The 20,388-nt window shown below is 41.1% G+C and overlaps 1 protein-coding gene across 1 annotated transcript; it reads right to left on the minus strand.

Moving 5' to 3' along the window:
- Positions 1–1,254: 1,254 nt before the first annotated feature.
- Positions 1,255–19,035, minus strand: MYSM1 (Myb like, SWIRM and MPN domains 1). The gene is made up of 20 exons (XM_054398386.1): positions 18,956–19,035; positions 17,231–17,306; positions 16,963–17,033; positions 15,436–15,513; positions 15,277–15,303; positions 14,506–14,584; positions 13,430–13,528; positions 11,589–12,352; positions 10,362–10,492; positions 9,075–9,178; positions 8,050–8,127; positions 6,925–7,013; positions 6,584–6,638; positions 6,449–6,499; positions 5,692–5,766; positions 5,219–5,407; positions 4,881–5,013; positions 2,536–2,641; positions 2,362–2,419; positions 1,255–1,501 (listed from the first exon to the last, which is right to left on the minus strand). Exons 1-20 carry the CDS (start codon positions 19,033–19,035, stop codon positions 1,337–1,339), a joined length of 2,508 nt encoding a protein of 835 aa, XP_054254361.1. The 3' UTR covers positions 1,255–1,336.
- Positions 19,036–20,388: the final 1,353 nt, after the last annotated feature.

The following is a 20,388-nucleotide window of genomic DNA, read 5'->3' on the forward strand; positions in this document are numbered from 1 at the left end:
GTTAAAAACGTAAATATATAAAATCTTAAAGTCCCATTTCTGCTGTGAAGAACTAGAGCTATACACAAATATATATATATCTTTAAAATAAGAGCTGAGTCTGTGGCCACCCCTCTCGATACAAATTCAAGGTCTCACCTGCTTCATGTTTTCAAATACATTTTAGATCTCTGAGAAACTTTCCCCAGGATAAATCTAGGCAAATAGCAATACCATATACAAGTCAAGTTTCCTTGTGATTCAGAAAGAAAAATTTAAAGCCCATTTTGTATCTAAAGATTCACAGTGATGCAGCTTGTGAAATATTTCCAAGTGGCAATCAAGAAATTTCTCCATCAAGATCAATCTGTTTATGACTAATTTATCTGACTACAATTGTATGATATTTTAACTGAAGAACTGATACAAACCACAATGTTTTCTTACTGAAGTAGAGATTACAGAGAAGACTGAATATAAAAGTTGGTGGGTTTTTCACTTTAAAAAGAGATACTTTTCTACTTAGTTTGCCATCAATCAAGAGCTCGTTTCCACAGGAAACAGTAGCAATTAGAAGAGGACAAATCACAATGATCTGGCAGAACAACATAAAATCTCCCTGTAGAATGGAAGATCAGAAAGACTGCAACCCGTAAGAAGACAGGATTTATCATTTCCACTGGAAACAAGAACAACCACTACTGAGAAGTCATGAAATGCCAGCTTTTTCTCCCAAATATAGAAGCAAGATGGCAAAGAACATGCCAAAAAGCTACCTGACCATAGGGATCAATGGGGAGAAAAAAATAACCATAAACCCCCTCAGATGATGCATTACACTACAGCTGAATACAACTTCAGACTGGAAACCAGGAATGTCTGAAATCAGTGAGCTACAAAACTTTCATTTCAGTCAAGTTTGTCTTCTGTGAATTCATTCAAATTTACAATCTCTAAAGCATTAAAGGAACAAAGTCGATCTGAGTCAGCTGTGTACCTGCAGAGAGAAAGTAAAGAGAACATTCCCAAACTGAAAGACTGGAGAAAGGACAAACTCTCCTTGGAGACCCAAGTGCAATACTCTTGCCAGGCTGTCCTCCTTCCCCAGCAGCAGGCTGATGGTCAATCAATTCATTCTGTGGCATGTCACAAAGTGTTAGTATGAAGCATCCCTCAGGTAGTCACATGATAAAGTTTTCAAAGGATGTTTAAACCATAACAGTAAGATGACAGAGAATTCTTTAACACTTACTATTAACATGGATAATAATTCTGAAAGAGTTGGTATAATGGGGAGGAGGGGAAGAAAAATGAAACAACAACCTCCAGATTCCAACACTTTGTTTTGTTAGAGCCATCACATTGGCAGTTCCTTTGAACAGTCATTCTCATTTTCTCCCACATCATTCTTTTTCTCACTCTTGTATGTGGACAGGAATAAGTTTTCTATCTGAGTCAAGAACTCTTCAGCAATGAAGCAGTTTGTTACTTTGCCCAAGGTCTTCCTCATGCACTCCAAAAGCTAGTCAAAAGAAAAGGGAGATTTTTTAAAGCTAGATGACCTTTGGAGGTCCCTTCCACCCCAGATCATTCTGTGATTCTGTGTAAAAACTGCCATTTTATCCTAGTTTATTTTTTCCCCTTTCTAGCTGGCAAGTATTCCAAAGAGCTGTTTATTTATTTATTTAGGATTACCTCTACAGAAAGTGTTCAGTTGTACAATACACACCTTAAGTCACACAGGAACACAAGTGATTTAAACCCAGTTCTTTAAAACCAATTCCAAAACAGTTAAATTCAAGAGAACCCTGCCAACTCAATTTTAGATGCAAGCTGTTTATAAACAAAGTCATATTGAGAGGGAAAAAGGAAATAAATGAGCTGTATGTAATCGTTGTGTCTGTGTTTGGGCAGACTTTGTGTCTTGTCTGCGCCATTCATATTCCAGCTGTAGCTGTTGAGAACCTCACAGCAAGGACTACATTGACAAGGAAATTAAAGTCCCCACTTATGTGTGACAGACATGCACAGCATTGCCTTGCAAATTGAACAAAGGACTAGGAAGTCCAAACAGCTCTGGAAACGTGGAGCTCTCACCACTGAAAGCACAGTACACACTGAGCAGAGATTAATTCGACATTTTTCTCCAAAGTGAGGTTAGAACTTGGTATCTGCACCTCACCCTCATCCCCAGTGCTCAGATGAACACCCTTATTTTCAGTGTGCTTGTAAGGAAATAGGCTGTTCCACACGAGTCACGTCTTGAGTTTACATCTCTCATTTGTACAAATGTGACTTCAGGTGACTTCTGATGATACAAAACTGATTTGTGTTTAAAAAATAAATAATTACACTTTAAAAAGCTCAAAGAAGAAAACTTACTTTCTGCAAACAAGTCAGGTCAGAATCTCTATGAAAAATTTTATCCATGGGGACACTGCTGTTAAAGAAAAACAAACAATGATGTAGAAAGCAGGGACATGTCCTTGTGAAACACTAATAATTACCATGCACAAATGCTGACCTGGCTATTCTTGATACCAAGCAGACACATACCTGTGGCAGAATCTGTATTTTTCAATGATCCACCGCGTTTTTTCAAATATTAGTTCCCACTGGGGTTCCTCCAACATCTGCTGCACTTCAAATTTGTAGGGCAGGCCTGTCGTCAATTGAACAGGATTATTCTATGTGTCCAGTACACTCAACTCTTTCTTCTCTTCCCCTTTTCACTCGTTGGCACAATTCCTTCCTTCCCCAGAACTGTTGTAATTTATTAGAATCACAAGAATGGCTCAGGTTGGAAAGCACCTCAGAGATCATCTATTCCAGCCTCCCCACTATGGGCAGGGATGCCTCTCAACTAGACTCTGTTGTTCAAGGTTTCATCCAACCTGGCCATGAAAACTCCGAGGAAGGAGGCATCCACAACCTCCCTGGGCAACCTATTCCAGAGCCTCACCACCCTCAGACTGAAGAACTTCTTCCTAAGATCCAGTCTAAACCTACTCTCTCTCAGCTTCAAACCATTCCCCCTTGTCCTGTCTCTGGACACCCTGATGAAAAGTCCCTCTGCAGCCTTCCTGTAACACGCCTTCAGGAATTGGAAGGCAGCTCTAAGGCTCCCTCAGAGTCTTCTCTGACTGCAGAAGCTTACAGTCCTCTTACTTGCCGACATTAAGGAGGTTAAAGTGATAGTATGACATATTTTGGATTCCAAATTGAGGAGGGAACAAACCTCTTCTCCTCCCTGCCCTCACCAGTTCCTCACATGATGTCGAAGCATGCAGAACTACACAATGTGGCAGAAAAATGGCAAAATGAATTTTCATAACTTAGCATCAATTTTATGGGCTCAAGAGCTATGTGGTTATTAAGTGAATAAAAAAAAGGTTTGTTTTTCATGTATGAACTGGCTGATGATGTGGCTGGCTATTGTTCTAGATTTCAGAGGAATTTTGTTGCTAAAAGAAGAAAACCTTCCAGTTTATTGCAGGTGGGGGTTAGGGAGAGGAATCTAGGAAATATCCGCAAGAAACACCAGAAATTACTTGCTGAACACAATTCAGGCAGAAAGAGAGAGAGACTGTAAATTTCAGTAAATCATTAAAAAAGCCTTGCCAAGATCCTAAAGATGTAACAAGATGGTGTTTTCCAGCTAGATCTCAGAGCAAGTGAAATGAAAGCAATAAATACAATCTGCTATTTGAGCACATCTCCAGTGGAAAATGTTCAGTGCAGAATACATTTCCAAGAGCAAGAATTAATCCACACAAATAGTTAAGGCTTACAGGAATTACTAACTTGAGTTTATCTACACAGTACTTAGTGCTACAGCCAACTTTTCCAAAGAGCTAGAGGAGATCTCATTTTGCAAACAGCTGATTTCAGGAGATAAATGTGAAGCCCTATCAAACAGAAAATGTATGTGACTCAAAAAATGTATACTCTTAAGGGCAAAGAAAGTTAACTTCCCACCAGAAAGTTGGGATGCATGGGAAATGAGGATAAAATTCCTGTACTATCAGCATGGTAAACAGGAACTGCTGCACAGATGTGGCCAACACTTCCCTTGCCCTAGGGCTATGAAGCAAATCTCCAGGCAGATGGTGTCCCTTGCTTTCTTCCACAGGAAAAAACAGAGGGGGAACTAACGGCTCACATTGGCCTCTGCCAAGAAAACTGTAAACTTTGGAGTTTGGACACAAGAACCAGGACTTGCACAGGGGGAAGGAAGTGGAGAGAGAAAGGACAGCTACCACAGCCATATACTGGTATCATGGCAATTCTCCTCAAATTAATGTCAGGGAATGAGCAGAAAATGTGATCACCACTTGAAATATGTTAATTTTATATGGTATGTTCTTAACTCTTCAGGAAAGGAAAAGATCCCCTTTGCATGAAATGCCAACGGCATCAAGACTTAGTTCTCTCAGGCTGGGATTTGTGCCAGCACACCAGTTCAGCTTTCCTGTCTTGTGCTTTCCTGGACAGCTGGCAAGTTTAATTCTTTGACCTTCTGAATGCTAAGTTAATCAAACAAGAAGTTCTGTGATATAGTGACCTCCTCTTTGCTGTTATAATTCTGTCTCCTCCACCAGAGGATCTCTTTGGAGTTTTGTTAACACAAAAAAGTCTAAGGAACACAGAGAGAGGAGTTTCTCAGCTATTCATATCAACACTGAGATATAAATACTGGATATATTCATATGGCTGAGAGACCTGGGGCTGTTCAGCCTGGAGAAGAGCAGAGAGAGGGGATCTGATCAATGCTATCAATAGCTAAAGGATGAGGGGCAAGAGGATAGGGCCAAATATTTTTCAAGAACAGACAACATTTTGCCCCTTAGTATCCAAAAGGAAAGAAAAATTAAGAGAAGGGATAAAATATTGGTACTTACGGTAGGAGCCATCCGAGCTGATCTCATCACTAATTACAAGACACGTCATCTCCGAATATGGAAGGGGATTGTTACGGTTGTAAGGACTTATAATCATTCCAATGAACATGGCACCACCTCTGGAGAAATAACTCTGAAAAACACATAAGGAAATACATCCTTCTTCAGAACATTCTAAAATAAAATAAATACAGTTTATGGCGATTCATGAACAAACTGATTTTAGAATGCATTAGAGCAATAAGGTGAATTAACACTGTAAATACCAGGGAGGCTTTAGGGTTATTTGGGTTTTTTTTTGCTCTTTGTTTATTTGTGATGTACAGAGGAGCAAGTACCTGGTATTTAGCCTGGGTGTCAATATCTCGTATGGAGGGGTTAGGGTCAAAGGCTGGGTGGGAGTGGTACCAGCCAATAACACTGAAGCCTCTGGCAGCCAGCGCTTCCGAGGCCTGCGTCTGGGACACCGGGTCCATCTCACACTGCAGTCCTGTACTGAGGCTGTTGCATGGCTCTGCTGCACACACCTGTTAAAAAAGTCTCCAGATGGATAAATGCAAGAAATCTCCATCAGTTAAAGAAAATTTAAAGAACTGGAAATCTCATTACCAGGTCTTCTTCATGATAGAGCTACAGGACAACACATGAACATCAGCGTAACTCCAACATTTCAAGGCTACGCTAATTAACTCCAACTTCAATCTATTTATGTAGTTGTCCCTCAGAAAGAGCATATACATCTATTTGAATTACAGAAATTATCAGAATGGTTTTAATATTTTAGAGAGAATGTAAAAAGACAAACACTTACTTCTACAATTTTATCAGCTTCAGAATATCTTCCACCTAGCAGCCCTATTACTTCTGCCATAGACACATGAGAGTGCTAAAACAATTAAACATATTAAACAATTATTAAAGTCCAAGCTGTATCATGTCTCATCACATTGGTAGATCATACATTGGCTTCACAGCCATAACACAGCAATTTTTCAATGATATATAGAAGGAAAACTTGGGAAAGCTAAAGATTCTTAAATACTCAGCATTTCCATTCAGAGCAAACAGAAGAGATTGTGTTTTCTTACTCCATACACACCTACAGAGTGCATTTCTATCTCACTTCCACACATGAAGCAATGCCAGCTTCCAAAACTGAAGCCTGTGCAATGCTGTGCAGTGCTGAACCACTGCACCAATATTCATGCTGTAATTAAAGAAAAAAAAAAAACCAAAACACACCTTGCATTATAAACACAAACCCAATGCCTAGACTAGTAGAAGATGAACCCACAAAGATCTCCAAATGCCAATCTATTGTAGGAAGTAGCTTTACTCAAATTAAAGTATGACAGACAGAAGTAGTAACATTCTTATTGTTCTTCTAGAAGGTAAATGGTTGTACACTAAGCACAACATAAAAAAAAAAAAATCTTTAGGGGCTTTATCTAACATTAGATTCTCATTTGTATGTCCAAATGAAAAGAACCACTGCATCTCTTAGTCTTCTTATGGTGCCCATTAAAAAATACTGCATAGCTTTTTAAAAATTTAAAATCAATGCTCACCAAATCCATTATTAAAAGTGCTTCAGAAGACACTTTCACCTGGAAAGGTTCCTGAAATGATAAATGCAATAATGAGTCTAAGAAAAGCAACCCAAGTAGAAAAGGATTCTGGAGTGTTCACTCACAGGTACATACCTGCTTCTCTTCAGTGAACACAGAGCAGGGTATCAGCTGAAAGGGATCAAAGGAACTATAAAATGAAAGAAAATTTCTCTAAAGTTGTCAGACAGTCAGGAAACTTTTCCAAGTTTCCCTCTGTCTCCTTGGCAGAGGAGGAACAACCATGTTTTCTTTACTGGATTTTGACATCCCCACACTAGGATGACTCCCACCAAATAAAGACAACTTCACTACATTTGAAATGCACACAACTTATCTCTGACCATGATTTGCAGCACTCCAGACTGAAGCTACACAAGACATTTGTTTCACTTCTAGAAGACTTAGGTCTGAATATGCTGTACATCAAGCAATACCTTTTAATCTGTCTTGAACCTTTAGAAGATTTTGCAGGTTTCAGTTTTTCTTCCTCTCTTCTTCTTGCCAATTCTTCAGCAGATAGGTGCTAAAAAAATAATTTAAAAAGTTAAATGTGTCTTAATGCTTTAAGTGCTCTCTCAGCAGTGAATACAAAACCATCTCAGAATAAATTCTTAACATCAGTGTCCTGTTGACATGCTGTCAATTTGTGTGTCTTACAGGACTACTCAGGACAGAGGGCAATAGCCATGACAGAATCAAGCAGTATGAGTGATGGCAATCAGATATCTAGGCCACGAGGTACCCAATGAGAGAATTCTGACTTCCTCCAAGTCCATCAAATTCAGTAAAATCAGAGCCCGTATCACAAAGCATGGCATCCGTGTGACAGCGAAGAGGAACATCTGCCATTACAATCTCTGATCAAAATTTACCATGACACCTTTTTCAACCTTTATTTCCATCCAAATATGTATTTTTGCAAAGAGTGCTGGAATTATTAATCCCAGATACTCAAAATAGGTACAGCCTTGTAACATTATGGAAGGGATTGCCACAGATACTTCCTACTGAAGCTTGCAAATGGACAAGTGGGTATTTTCTTTCCAAATCTTCTATAAAATATTTCAACTTGTATGGCTGTCTCTGAGCACTTCATAAAGCATAGTATTTCTGGGAATGTTGCTAGTAGCAGAATTCTTATTAGGAATTCACATCACCTGCATTGTAAGCAGAGACCATATGGGACTGAAAAAAGTCACACTGAAATCTTATTCTCCTATCCCCTACTGTTAGCTTTAGGAAGGCAGTTAACAGAAAACAAAGGGTCATGAAATCTCCTGCAAAACAAAACAAAGAGCTTTCTAGGCATAGAACAGTGTAGGGGACACATGCTCACAACAGGATCACCTCTGTAAGCACCAAAGCGCAGTTGTATTTATCAGCTGCATAAAGATCTAACAGCTGCTACATTACTGTGGAATTACTGCTTCCACCAAGAGAGGTTAAGTACCTGCTACACTGTTACACAACTGCTTCCCTGGTCTAGTTGATGCAATACCATCTGCCAGCAATTAGCAAGGATTCATTCTGTAAGGGAAGTTTAAACACAGAAGGGTTACCTCAAAAGTCTGTCCTTCCAAATCCTTTGCATCACACCAGTTTCCCCAAGGGTCTCGCACTCGCCGTCGTCTTGTACGCTGCAGCAAGCAAATCAACACAAGTCAAGAATCTTACTCCTGAAAAAGCTGCGTTCACATCATCTCATCAGCCATAAGAACACTGTCCAAAAGGTCACTGCCACATGAATGTTACTTATGCTCTGTTCCCAGAAAAGAAAGAATATCCTGGAGCTGTGTAGAATTCAGTAGTTCACAGACTGTCGCGACTCAGCAGTGAAATTTTCAGGTTTTCAGGCTAGCAAACAGAACACGTAGCTGATGTTCCATGGATCATCAACATCTCCAACAGCAACACTGCAACATCAACCTGCTCCAGATTAGAGCTCAGACAATATAAAAAGCTGTAAACCCACTGTGTTTACACCTCGTGAAGGCTACACTTCTTTACATTTCAATCTATTATTTTTTTAGTGGGATTGACTTAGTTTTCCTCAACTAACTTATTTTGGTATGAAGTACTTAAAAACTGCTATATTAAATGTGAAAACAAAAGTTAAATCTGGCAAGCCTTGGTAATTCATGTTATAATCTTATAAATGAATTAATACTGTCCTGAATTGTGTGGATAAGGCTCTCAGTATGCTGAATCATAGAGCTACTATGAGCAACAGTTAAAATGCAAGCACTTAATCACACACTCCCAACACACTCCACTATTTTCTGCCTAATAAATTACGAAGAGGTGGGTAGGCAGGGGCCAGGGCCTCAGGAAAAAGCCTGAAACACAGTTGTAGTTCAGTCCCTGAACAGAAATCAAATGCGTAAGACAGAAGTTAGGGCAGACACCTATCAGAGAGCAGAACTTGTACCTAAATGGACACTGGAATTAAAGGGCATCCTCAAGAAACCACAAACTGAACAGAGGAGAAGTTCTCTGAGATGCCCCAGCCTGAGAATGAAGACTGAAAAGACCTTCTCCATGCTGAATGGTTTTTGCTGCCCCCAGCCCCCTCACCAGCACATACCATGGACTGCAGGCGCTGAGCAAGCTGGTAAGCTTCCACTGTGTCTCTGCCTTCCTTGGACCGTGCCTTGTCAGCTGGCTGGGGGCGGTTATAGACAGCCTGTTCTACAGGGTACAGGAGAGAGACACTGGACTTCAGTAAGTTACAAAGCTACTCACTGCTACTACAGAGCAGAATGCCACAGGTAAGTGGTAATGACAAATGCCATAAAGAAAAAAGCAGTAACAACAGAACCTGCAGTGAAAAGAGATCTCTTGATGGCGAAACTACTGACTGATGATACAGCCCTCTCCCACTACTGCAGCATTTTTAAGACAGGAGTATTTCCTTCTTTATTGTTAATTAATTTTTAATAACCTTTACCTCAGACTAGATGTATTTGCAGCACACTCCTCCTCTCCTCAGGGACTGTCATTCAGCTTTGGACCAAAATCAATCCCAAACTCTAAACCAATGTTAAGCTATAGGTGTCCTTTTAACCTGTCACCTAATATTAACATTTAAATCTTGTGAAAACTAGCCCTGAGGACGAGGACTTTGGGCTTTATTTATGAAACAGTTGCCATTCACTAAGGAAAAAGAAACATGAACTTGAATTCTGTCTCATGCAGACTGAGGGCAAAATTTCAGATGGAGTAGGTATCAGGAAAAAAACAAATCCAACGCTTGACACTCAGAAAAGCACAAAAGGAAACACGCCACCAGCTGGTGGGGGTAAGCATGAGGGAGGGAGGTAAAAAAAAAAAGGCAGAAAAAAAGCAAAGGTCTTATGTAAACCCCAAAATCCATAATCCTGTAAGAAGGATAGAAACTCCTCTAGATTGTCAAAGGTCATGAGAGACAATCTGCTCTGAAGGTCCTTCCTAGTGAGGATTAAGGTGCATCCTTACGTGGGAACAGTATTACATTACTGACATTACCCAGTCTTTCAACATGAATTCAAAAAGAGGCTACAGCCATAGAGGCTGCAACACAGCTATGGTAAACAGTCCAAAGCTTCCTCTTCCACAGAGCTTAAATGTAACAACAGTTACTGTTTAAGACATTAAGAGCATGGAGCGGTTGGAAGATTATCCACATGAATGCTTGATTCTGACTAAGTTCAGTCATCCATGCTTCAATGAAATCAACTTACAACTTTTCTCTGAAAGACACATTTACTAAGCTTTATGTTTAGCCTTCAGGTGAAAACAGTCATTTTAATACAAAAAGCAGACAAACCACAATAGATGTGTTCAACAAGAGCCAGTTACAATTCTGAACTGATGCCAACAAAAAAATCTTTACCACAGCCAAAGTTAATTGCTCCTATCAATTCCAAGTACGTGTGGATGCGCCCGATGCAGTTAACGTCACCACAATTCTTAAGGCCTGGACGTACTGAAGTCTTATTCAGGTACTTGGGTTTACATCTCTCCCTAAAATAAAGGGCAACACATTGTTAAAAGTAAACTGAGTCCTGTGGGGAGGAAGGAATTGTGTGACTTGAGCTGAGGTTAAGATGAGCCATGAGCCACTGAAGTTTTCCCTCCATGTTGCCCACACTCCACATTACTGTGCAGAAGTAGGAACTTCACAAACCACATACTATTAATTTTTGGGTTATTCATACCTAGGCAGAATGAAACTTAGGTTCCATGTGTTAAAACAAACTCTTCAACATGACTGTTGCCAGGAAGCTATGAAATTACTCAGAAGTACTGTGATACTGTTAAAGTCTGAGGTAGATTAGTCTACTCCTATAACCAAAGGGCTTCCCTGGGGTAACAAATAAAAGCCTCTTCTAACTCTCTGTGCACTTATTACTTCCTTTTGAACTCTTAATGAATTGTTTCTGTTCCAGACTGATATTGAATCATTTCAGTTCATCACTTAAGAGTTGCTGTCAAAGCACAAAACAACTGAAAGGTAACAGAGTTCAACTTAGCAATTCCTTCTGCTAACCAACACACCAAGCAACAAAAGCTGTTAACAGAACAAACTGTGTATGGAGCCTGCTACTACAAATCCCTGAGGATCCCTGAAGTGGATGAAGAAATATAAAATATTCACATGTACAAGCATTCTGAATTTGAAGTAATTTTTTCAGGCAACATTATGTGCTCTAGCACAGAGCACGTCTTCTAGCTGTCCTTCTGCAAATGCCTATGATGCAACAGACCTCTGAATGTAATCAGTTATTTTGAGGAACCATTTATTAAAACCATTCTTAAATATAGGATGACAAAACAGGAAGAAAACGTAACCAAAACAGATGCAGCTTGTTCCGATATAGGACACTCATTTTCATAATGCTTCTCAGCTTCCAGAATGCCAGCAAAGAAGCTGGCAAGATGTGAAAGAAGCATTAATAATCAGTACTGTTCACTGGCAATCTTTATAACGCTACCATAAAATTAATTTTACTCTCTTCAGGAGTAAGCTATTGGTACTAAGTAATGCTCTAACAAAAACAAAGCAGGACACAAGTAATCTCAGTCTTTCATTTCAGCAAATGAAATTAATGCATCTTACCACTGATCCAAAATATAGTTCCTGATTTTCAGATAGCGCTCTGGAGTTTTGGCCTGACGCCCTTCAAAAAATTCAGGAATAGCTTGTTTTTCTTCTTCTAGAATGACATTTCTGTCAACCTCCACTTCTTGATCAGGAGGCTTAAGCTCATCTGCTTCTTCTTGATGATCTTCGTCTGCTTGGCAGGCAGAAAGAAAAAACAATCCATTATCAGCTGGATCTCTCTGTTCGACATTATGCTCCTGATCAGTTACTTGTGCAGTACCAGGAGATGTTACCAGTCTGCCTTGTTCAGCCTTCTCAGTACAATTATTGTATTGTTGGTAATCTAAGTTCACAGATTTATCACCATTCAGGTGCTGAGCACATGTTGCTGCAACTGCTGGAAATACTAACGCATCCACTGGATCTTGCTTGGTGTGTGTACGATCTTCTTTAGGCAACGAAACTGCAGAACTGTGTCCAGCAGATGACAAACTGTGTTCCGTTCCTCTCGATTCTTCAACTGGCCTTTCTGAGGGAACAGATAATTCAGATTTCCCAGTTTCCTGGTGGGAGGCAGGAGAAAGTAGTTCATCCATGTCATCAGTTATGTCTACTTCTTCATCATCTGACAGCTTTTCTATTTTCACTGCATTCAGATTGGGGTCTGCACGGCCTCTCAAGTTCCCAGACGACCACTCTTCTACCTTAATTCCATCTTCAACAGGAAGAGTGCTCCCACACTGACTTTGCTCTTCTTTCTCAGAAGCACCATTTTTTGCCTTGGGAAAGCATAAAATACTTTCAGGAAGGACAACCAAAACAATCCCCTCTGCCTCCCAAAAGGTCAGAACTATTTTACTTGACCAGCAGATATTCTGAAGTGTTTCTTCCTCATTTTACCTTTTATAAACATTTTAATCCATTCTAGTCCATTGCAACTGACTTTTGCACAGCATTACAGGTACACTTCTAGTCCTAGTGTAAATGAACATGTATTTCCATTCCATTAAAAGTAAAAATTAATTTCTAGTTTTTAATTACTACTCAGAGCAGTAATTTCTGCTTAAATGCCCCTCAAGTCTCAAAGGAGGGTAAAACTAAACCACAACACACAGCTGAAACAGCTGCACAGTGGGAAACAATTATTTTCAGACTAACAACCAACAGAGATCACCATTATACCACATTTATTGTGTAGTTATACCAGCAACAACAATACTGAACTCATTCTAAGATGATCCAAGGGCTGGAACACCTCTGCTGTGAGGATAGGCTGAGGGAGCTGGGGTTGTTCATCCTAGAGAGGACTCCCGGGGAGTCCTCAGAGCTGCCTTCCAATACCTGAAGGGAGCCTACAGGAAGGCTGGAGAAGGATTTTTCATAAGGGTGTCTAGCAATAGGACAAGGGGGAATGGTTTGGAACCGAGGAAGAGTAGGTTTAGACTGAATCTTACAAAGAAATTCTTCAGTACAAGGGTGCTGAGATTCCAGAATAGGCTGCCCAGGGAGATTGTGGATGCCTCCTCCCTGGGGGTGTTCATGGCCAGGTTGGATGAGGCCTTGAGCAGCCAAGTCTAGTTGCGAGGTATCCCTGGGCATAACAGGGAGGTTGGAGTAGATGATCTGTAAGGTCCCTTCCAAGCTAAGCCATTCTAAGATTCTATGATTCTATGAATTCAAAATCAGGTCTGACTTCGTATTTACATCTGCGTATCTCCATTTTTCTGAACATGGGAATAAACAGAGTATGTACTTTAATAGCAGTACCCTGAAAAGACAGATTAAAATCAGGCTGTGTGCACAACAGCATGCTTGTCAAACAGCCTTGTTGCTACCTACAGAGGCACTCTGTTTACCTTGTTCTTAAAATACTGCCGAGCGTAGCTCTTGACTTGTAGAACTGTACGGCTTCCAATCAGCTTGGCAATTTTTGTCCACCGGCGGCCAAACTTCACCTAGGACAATGAAGCACATTTACATTACCCAAACTCTAACACTCCAGGCACTGGAGTTTAAAAATCTCAAGTATTCATTATAAACGCACAAACGGTGCCGCAAACTCACAGTAAAGAGCCTTGGTGTTCATTCTATCAAGAATAAAACTGCTCCAAAGAATAAGAACTATTGCTCTTCTTAACTATGAGGACCTTCTTCCACCCAATCCAGGCAATTCTGCTGCCTACTAACCCCAGGAATTTGTACTTGGTGAGGCAAACCCTATTATACCCAGCACTGTACAACCATATAATCCCTGAAGACCCTACAACAGTAGCTAAAGGATTTCACTTTATTAGCTGATTTGCCTTTAAGGATATGCTACATTTCCTGTAATTAACCACAGCATTTTGATTGTACAATTTCCCAAGCTGTATATTTCAGATATCATCTGATTTCAAATTGCCATCAGCCTCACATGAACAAAATCTGGTAAACAAAATAATTTCGAGGGATTCATTACTATGGAATCATAGAATGACTTGGGTTGGAAGAGTCCTTCTAGGTCACCTTGTTTCAACCACTCTGACACGGGAATACCTTCCACTAGACCAGGTTGCTCAAGGACCCATCCAATCTGGCCTTCACTTCCAGAGAGGGGGCATTCATGACCTCCCTGGGCAACCTGTTCCAGTGTCTCATCACCCTCACTGCAAAGAATTTCTTCCTAATCTCCAGTCTAAATCTCCCCTCTTCCAGCTTCAATCCATTCCCCCTCTTCCTATCACTACAATCCCTTGTAAAAAGTCCCACCCCAGCATTCTTGTAGGCCCCTTTGGGTACTAAATAAATCTACAGTGTCATTATGCCCTTAGTAGATGACAATCATTTTTAACACACTACAGAAGCTGAAGCAGATAACATGCTTATTAACTATTACAACTTTGTTATTTAAGATAAACTAATAACTCCTACTCCAAATATTACATAAACTTACAAGTCCCTGTTCAAACAGTTCCTTTTCTTCTGAAGTCCACTTCAATGAGTAGCTAGCTGGCTTTGTAGGTGATCGCATCCTAGGAAAAGAGGAAACAGAAGTCAGTGCTTTCTTAAAAATATATATTGTCAAGTTCCACTAATGAAGGCAACTTCTGAGGGGAGGACTAGTCCCTGTCTTCAGTAAAATTCAAGGTCTTGTTTTAAACATGAATGCAACTGATAAATAAAACGGTTGAGAATCATGTTAACAAACATTGGCACAGGCTCCCCCTGTCGGTGGTTGCATCTCCATCCCTGGAAGTGTTTAGAAGATGCAGACACATGGTCCTGAGTGCCATGATTTAGCACTGCACTTGGTAGAGTTAAAGAATGGTTGGAACTTCATAATCTTAAAGGTCTTTTCCAACCAAAATGTTTCTGTGTCAGCTTCTCCATCATAAAGGAATATTCAAGGCACACAATACTCATCAGTAGCCAGCTGTACAGAAATAGAGAAGCAAACAGAAAAATTCAGGCAGGAAAGCCAACTGGAATCAAGGGGGGCTTTCTTTCATAAGGAGCACTACACTCCAAAAAACCCTAGTTTATTACAGTCCTACTATTACACAAAACAACATTTCTTTGTGTTGAAAGACCTATTAAGTAATTTTGTACAGCCAAACAAAAAGAACTAAGGAACTACAGCTTTTTTTTTTTAAAGTGTCTGATAACATAACAAAAATCAGACACCAGACTTCAAATTGCAACTCAATCATTAAAATGTACGTACATGACTTTCCCAGCTTTCTTATGCGGGCTGCAAATAAAAAAGTGAAAATAAAAATTAATAATTATGATGCTGTTGCAGGTCTCAGCAAATCACCTTATTTTGGGAGGATTTCTCATTTCTTCTCATCTAACTGAGAATTTCTCCCAGAACACAGTTTACCTTTTCAGAGATCTTTTCTCTGCTTCCTTCTGATTGAGCCATATTTTTTCAGAGAGTGATTTATTAGATAAATAATATCTGAAATTGTTACTAAGGAAGTTTTCAAGCATCAGAGATACTTTAATGGGTGGTAATTCCCCTCTTACAAGGAGAGACTGAGGGAACTGGATCTCTTTAGCTTGGAGAGGAGGAAACTAAGGGGTGACCTCATTCATGCTGATATAGATGTAAAGGGTGAGTGCCAAGAGGATGGAGCCAGGCTTTGCTTGGTGATGCCCAATGACAGCACAAGGGGCAATGAGTGGAAGTTGAGGCATAGGAAGTTCCATGGAAACATGAGGAAAAAAACATTTCATTGTGAGGGTGACAGAACACTGGAACAGGCTATCCAGGGGGGTTGTGGAGTCTCCCGCTCTGGAGATATTCAAAATCCACCTGGATGTGTTCCTGTGTGATCTGATATAGGTGATCCTGCTTTAGCAGGGGGGTTGAACCTGATGATCTTTCAGGGTCCCTTTCAACCCCTAACATTCTATGATTCTGTGAATTCTAATAATCATCTAAATTAGACATGTAATTACATTCATCTGTAGAAGCAACTACTGCACTGTTGTCAAAACTGAAATAAACACAATTTTATACACTCTAACTAGTTTAACACACAAGGAAGTGACATTTGAGTTGTGAAGCTCAATGTTCACTTTATTTACAGCACACTAAGTATTCTATTTCTACAACAGCATTTTTTTCCTATTTTTGACTTAGAAACCATACTAAAATAATTGTCATTACTGATACTTTATTTTCAAATTAAGCCTCAAGAATTCATTCTGCTAGGAAAACTTTCCTTGTTTTACTTTCTTGTTCTTCTGTTACTGTACATTACTACACTCAATCACAAAAAGAACATGAAAGTAAAATCTGCCTGTGATTATTGCTGCTATAATCTAGTCCGTAATAGGTCCACTTATGCCAGAAACACTACTACCAGTAAGACTATTTAAGCCAATACTGCTTAAAAATAGAAGCATTTTTAAAAAGGAGGGGGAAAAAGAGCAGAAGCTGTTCCTTCCCATTTTCATCTTTCATGCTGGCAGAAGTATGAATGTAGGCAGACAAAAATCAGACAGTAAGCCAGTCCAAATAAAGAACAACTCATCAAAAAGAACTAGCTATTCTTAGCCAGATCAGCTGTTTGATCAGGTTCACTATAAAGCCACACAAACAGCTACATCAGCACAATGCTGGAGGTGGCACTGAACAAGCAGCTGAAGTGGGGACAAATGGTGCTATTTTTGGTATCAGTGCCAGCTTAAATCCAATAAGCTTTGAAGGCATTCTCTGAAGAATCGGAATCACCAGAGGAAGCTGCAGGCAGCTGGATGGGGTCCTCCTTGATTTCTGCAACAACCTACAAGATTACAGTGCTTTAGTCACATTAAAAAGAAAAGATTTGCCCAGTTCCTTTGGAAACAGGAAGTCTTCTGCTCTACAAGAAAACACAGAAGCAAATCAGCAAAAGGATACTCTTCTTCCAGCAACATTTTCTCAATCACAGCCCTGTTTTCTTCACTAATGCTGCTGTCCAGTGTCCATGGCTGCAAACAATACAAAGACATTTTAATATATGAATTCTGTCATACTGTTACTTGACTGTCAAGAATATATAATAGTTTCTAAGAGTAAACAAAAACCACTTGTTACAACCATAAAAGAGCATGTGCACAGAGGGAAGAGAATGGAGAAAAGATCTGAGAACCTTGCTAGAAGCACCACTAATTAAAAAAACACTTACGAGACTATTATCAGTTCTCCAAGAAGAATCAAGATAGTGATCCTGAAGCAAGCTTGAAGCTGTGTTTTCATGATCTCTGAAAAAGATTCCAGTGTTCAAAACAATGCAAACACATTCCAAGAAAATTAACGCTTTCAAGAGTTAAAGTAATGTACAGACAGAAATCAGTACAACTCTTGCTGCTTTTGGAGCAAATCAGGTGTGGGATGACTGCCTAGCTTACTGTGGGACAGAAAGGCAAGTTGATTTAGTACCCTTGCGATCAAGGTTATTTACAGTCAGGAACTGTTTGTGGTAAATGAAGATCAGTGAATCTGGCTTGCCAAAGAGCTGAAGGAGGGAGTCTTATGAACATAAGACAGCCCTGTTTTAGCTAAAACTGGTGAAACAAGGCTAAAATAATATAAACAACCAACTTCAGAACAGATTTTGATGGTCAGGGTGCCCAAGTGAAGGCTTTTGCCTAATTAACTACAATTTTAATATTCAACTTAACATCCCTTGCTATTCTAATGAGCAAAACTGAGTACATGCTAAACATATATGACTATGTTAACTCAACTCTCCTCCCAAATCATGCTAAATGTCACCTAGAAGGTAAGGACAGCAACCTACAAGAGGAACATCTCTCAGTGTGCAGGGGCATGGCAACAGCACCAGTGGTGAGAGTGCATCACGGGCCAGTACCAATGCCAGCTGTAGCAGTCAGGAGGGATAGACAGACAAGGATGGTCAATGCACTGCACAACTTTTCCTCCACCCATGACAAGGACATCTTTCTTGATGAAAACTGCATCTTCACCTTAACATTTGCTAGCATTTCTATTGTATATTAGAGCTACTGCAAAGGTTTGCATCTCTGACTGTCAGATGTTTGCCAAGATTTATCAACCTGAAACCATCTTGCAGTCAGTGCATTTATCACCAGCAATCCTAAATTTGTTGTATCTGTTGTTTTAATAAATTAAACCATTTGATTGTTTTAACTTTCTGAACTTGTCTCAGAACAAGTCCTTCTTGGGGCACTTGAAAGAGACACAAACTTCAATTCTGCCAAATAGTTCTAGTAAGAGTCCTGAGCCCTGGGTCTGACAGACATTAGGATCTTACCCTTAACATGACATCAAGAGATGGGACAGAACAATAGCCCCCACTGTCCAGTATTCTGTGCCCAGCAGTGACAAGTGCTACCCTATGACAGCATGTGAGTCCAGCCACTGCCTCTGACACAAACCTCTCATGCTCTCCCAGCATCTGCAGGCGGTAGATCTGTTGTACTAGAATTGCTGCCCACCCACTCCAGCATGTTTACAGATCCATTACCCGTGAGTCTGTTGAATCAGCTTTTTGACTCTATGTTGTTTTCCAAACCTATCTGCCTCTGCAAGTTCACTACTACTTATGCAACAAGGCACCTTCTTCCTATACATTTTGAAGGAGGAACTCGGCAGTCTCACCACCAAGTGAGTTCCCGTCCAGCTGCATCCGATGACAGCCGTTCCGCGGTCACCTCGCTTTAACGATTTCACAAGGCCCGTTCTCTGTGCCCGGCCCGATGATGCTCAGCACTGGCGCTTCCCTCCCGCTCCACAGGCCCTCAACGGGACTACCAAGGTCTCTCCCGAGGCACTGTGAAGCACTCACAAGTCCTGCCCTTCGCGGGGCGAAGGGACACACTCCGCGGCACGAATACAGCCGCCAGCCCTCAGCGCGGCCGTCACTCACCCTGACGCTGCCTCTCCAGGCTCAGCCACCGGGTCCCCTTCGATATCCACCTCTAGGTCCAGCTCCTCCGCCGCCGCCATGACAGCGGCCGCGCCGATCTCGCGGGAAAAGGCGGGAGCGGCGCGTGCGACTGAGCCTGCGCGCGGCCTGAGCGGCGGCCGCAGTGAAGCTGCGCCCTGAGGAGAAGCCGGGGTGGAGGTGGAGAGATGGCGCTGGGGTAGGCGGGGCGCGTAGGGGCAGCTGAGGGCGAGCCGGGCTCTGAGGGGAGAGTTCCAGGGTGCGAGCGGAGGGGAAGGCGGGCAGTGACAGGCAGGGATGGGGGAACGCGGGGGCTAAGGGGAAAGCAGAGCGGGCTGCGGCAGAGGGAGGCTGGAGCCTGCCCAGGCCGCACTTCCCGGTCCGTACAGCTCTGCGCTGCCCCGCGCGCTGCGGGGTGGGAGCGCTCTGAGGAGAAACCGGCCTCAAGGTGGTGGTTCGTCTTCCCTCCTTGCGCCTGCTGGGGGAGCGGTGGACTGCGAGCTGGCCGGGGTGAGCCCGGGCCCTGCTGAAGGATGACGGGCTGGCCGAAGAAGGACGCGGTTTCGGTGCATCGTGCTGCAGGTGTCCGGTTTGCTGGCCTCGGTGTGCTTCAAAACAGGCAGTCGTGTCTTTTCATTCCTTTAGAAGATGACAGCCGCTGGGTGGTTCAGCGGGTCAAGTTAAAGTGCTTCTCTGTGATTATAAAAGTCACAGGTATAGGTCCATGTATTCTTAAATCTGTTCGGTTTCACAAGAAGTGTCTATCCCTTTGTGATAGTTGAGCATTTAATTCCGTACTGAAGGGAAATGTGAAGAGCCACGATGGTTTGTTGTCATTATATAGAAAATTACCTCGGAGAACTATCTATAGACTTAAGAAAGTGTTTCCTATTTTAAGAGGTGACAATATAAATATTTTGAACCAATAAACTCTGTTGCAACCTGTTTTATTCTGAACATTTCATCTTTGTGCTGGAATTGATTTGAAAGTGAAATTAATAAACAGCAAGTATGATTGTTTTCATTATCACTACTTTAAAATGCAAAAAACAAATGATAGAAAAAATGGAAGAAAAATCATTGTTATAGTTTCAGCATCTGCCAACGCCATGTCATAGGGTATAGTATTGAAAGTCTAAAGAGGATCCAGCCCAATGATGAATGTCAGTGTAGCATATAATAGTGTCCTGAAAACAGCATGGTGTTAGCAAAGTTTTGGGCACACACTACTCTGGGTGGATTTATTAGCACAGGGAATGATCTGAGTAAATCTAGGGTAGAGCAACCACACACTGGTAAATTTCCCTATTAATCTCCAGTTAGCTCAAAACGCAATACTGTAATCAACATAAACCAAGCTAATACTACATTATCCTCAGGAGAGCCAGTGCTGTTCAGCCCTTTGCTACACAGCT

This window comes from Indicator indicator, unplaced genomic scaffold (assembly GCF_027791375.1).
Source record: "Indicator indicator isolate 239-I01 unplaced genomic scaffold, UM_Iind_1.1 iindUn_scaffold_38, whole genome shotgun sequence".
In the NCBI taxonomy this organism is placed as follows: Eukaryota; Metazoa; Chordata; class Aves; order Piciformes; family Indicatoridae; genus Indicator; species Indicator indicator.

Coding starts and splice junctions, on each gene's coding strand:
- MYSM1 (XM_054398386.1), bottom strand. CDS start 19,035: ATGGCGGCGGCGGAGGAGCTGGACCTAGAGGTGGATATCGAAGGGGAC. Junction 13,529..14,505: donor AACTGTTTGAACAGGGACTT/GTAAGTTTATGT, acceptor TCATTGTCCTAG/GTGAAGTTTGGCCGCCGGTG. Junction 2,420..2,535: donor AAATACAGATTCTGCCACAG/GTATGTGTCTGC, acceptor TTTCTTTAACAG/CAGTGTCCCCATGGATAAAA.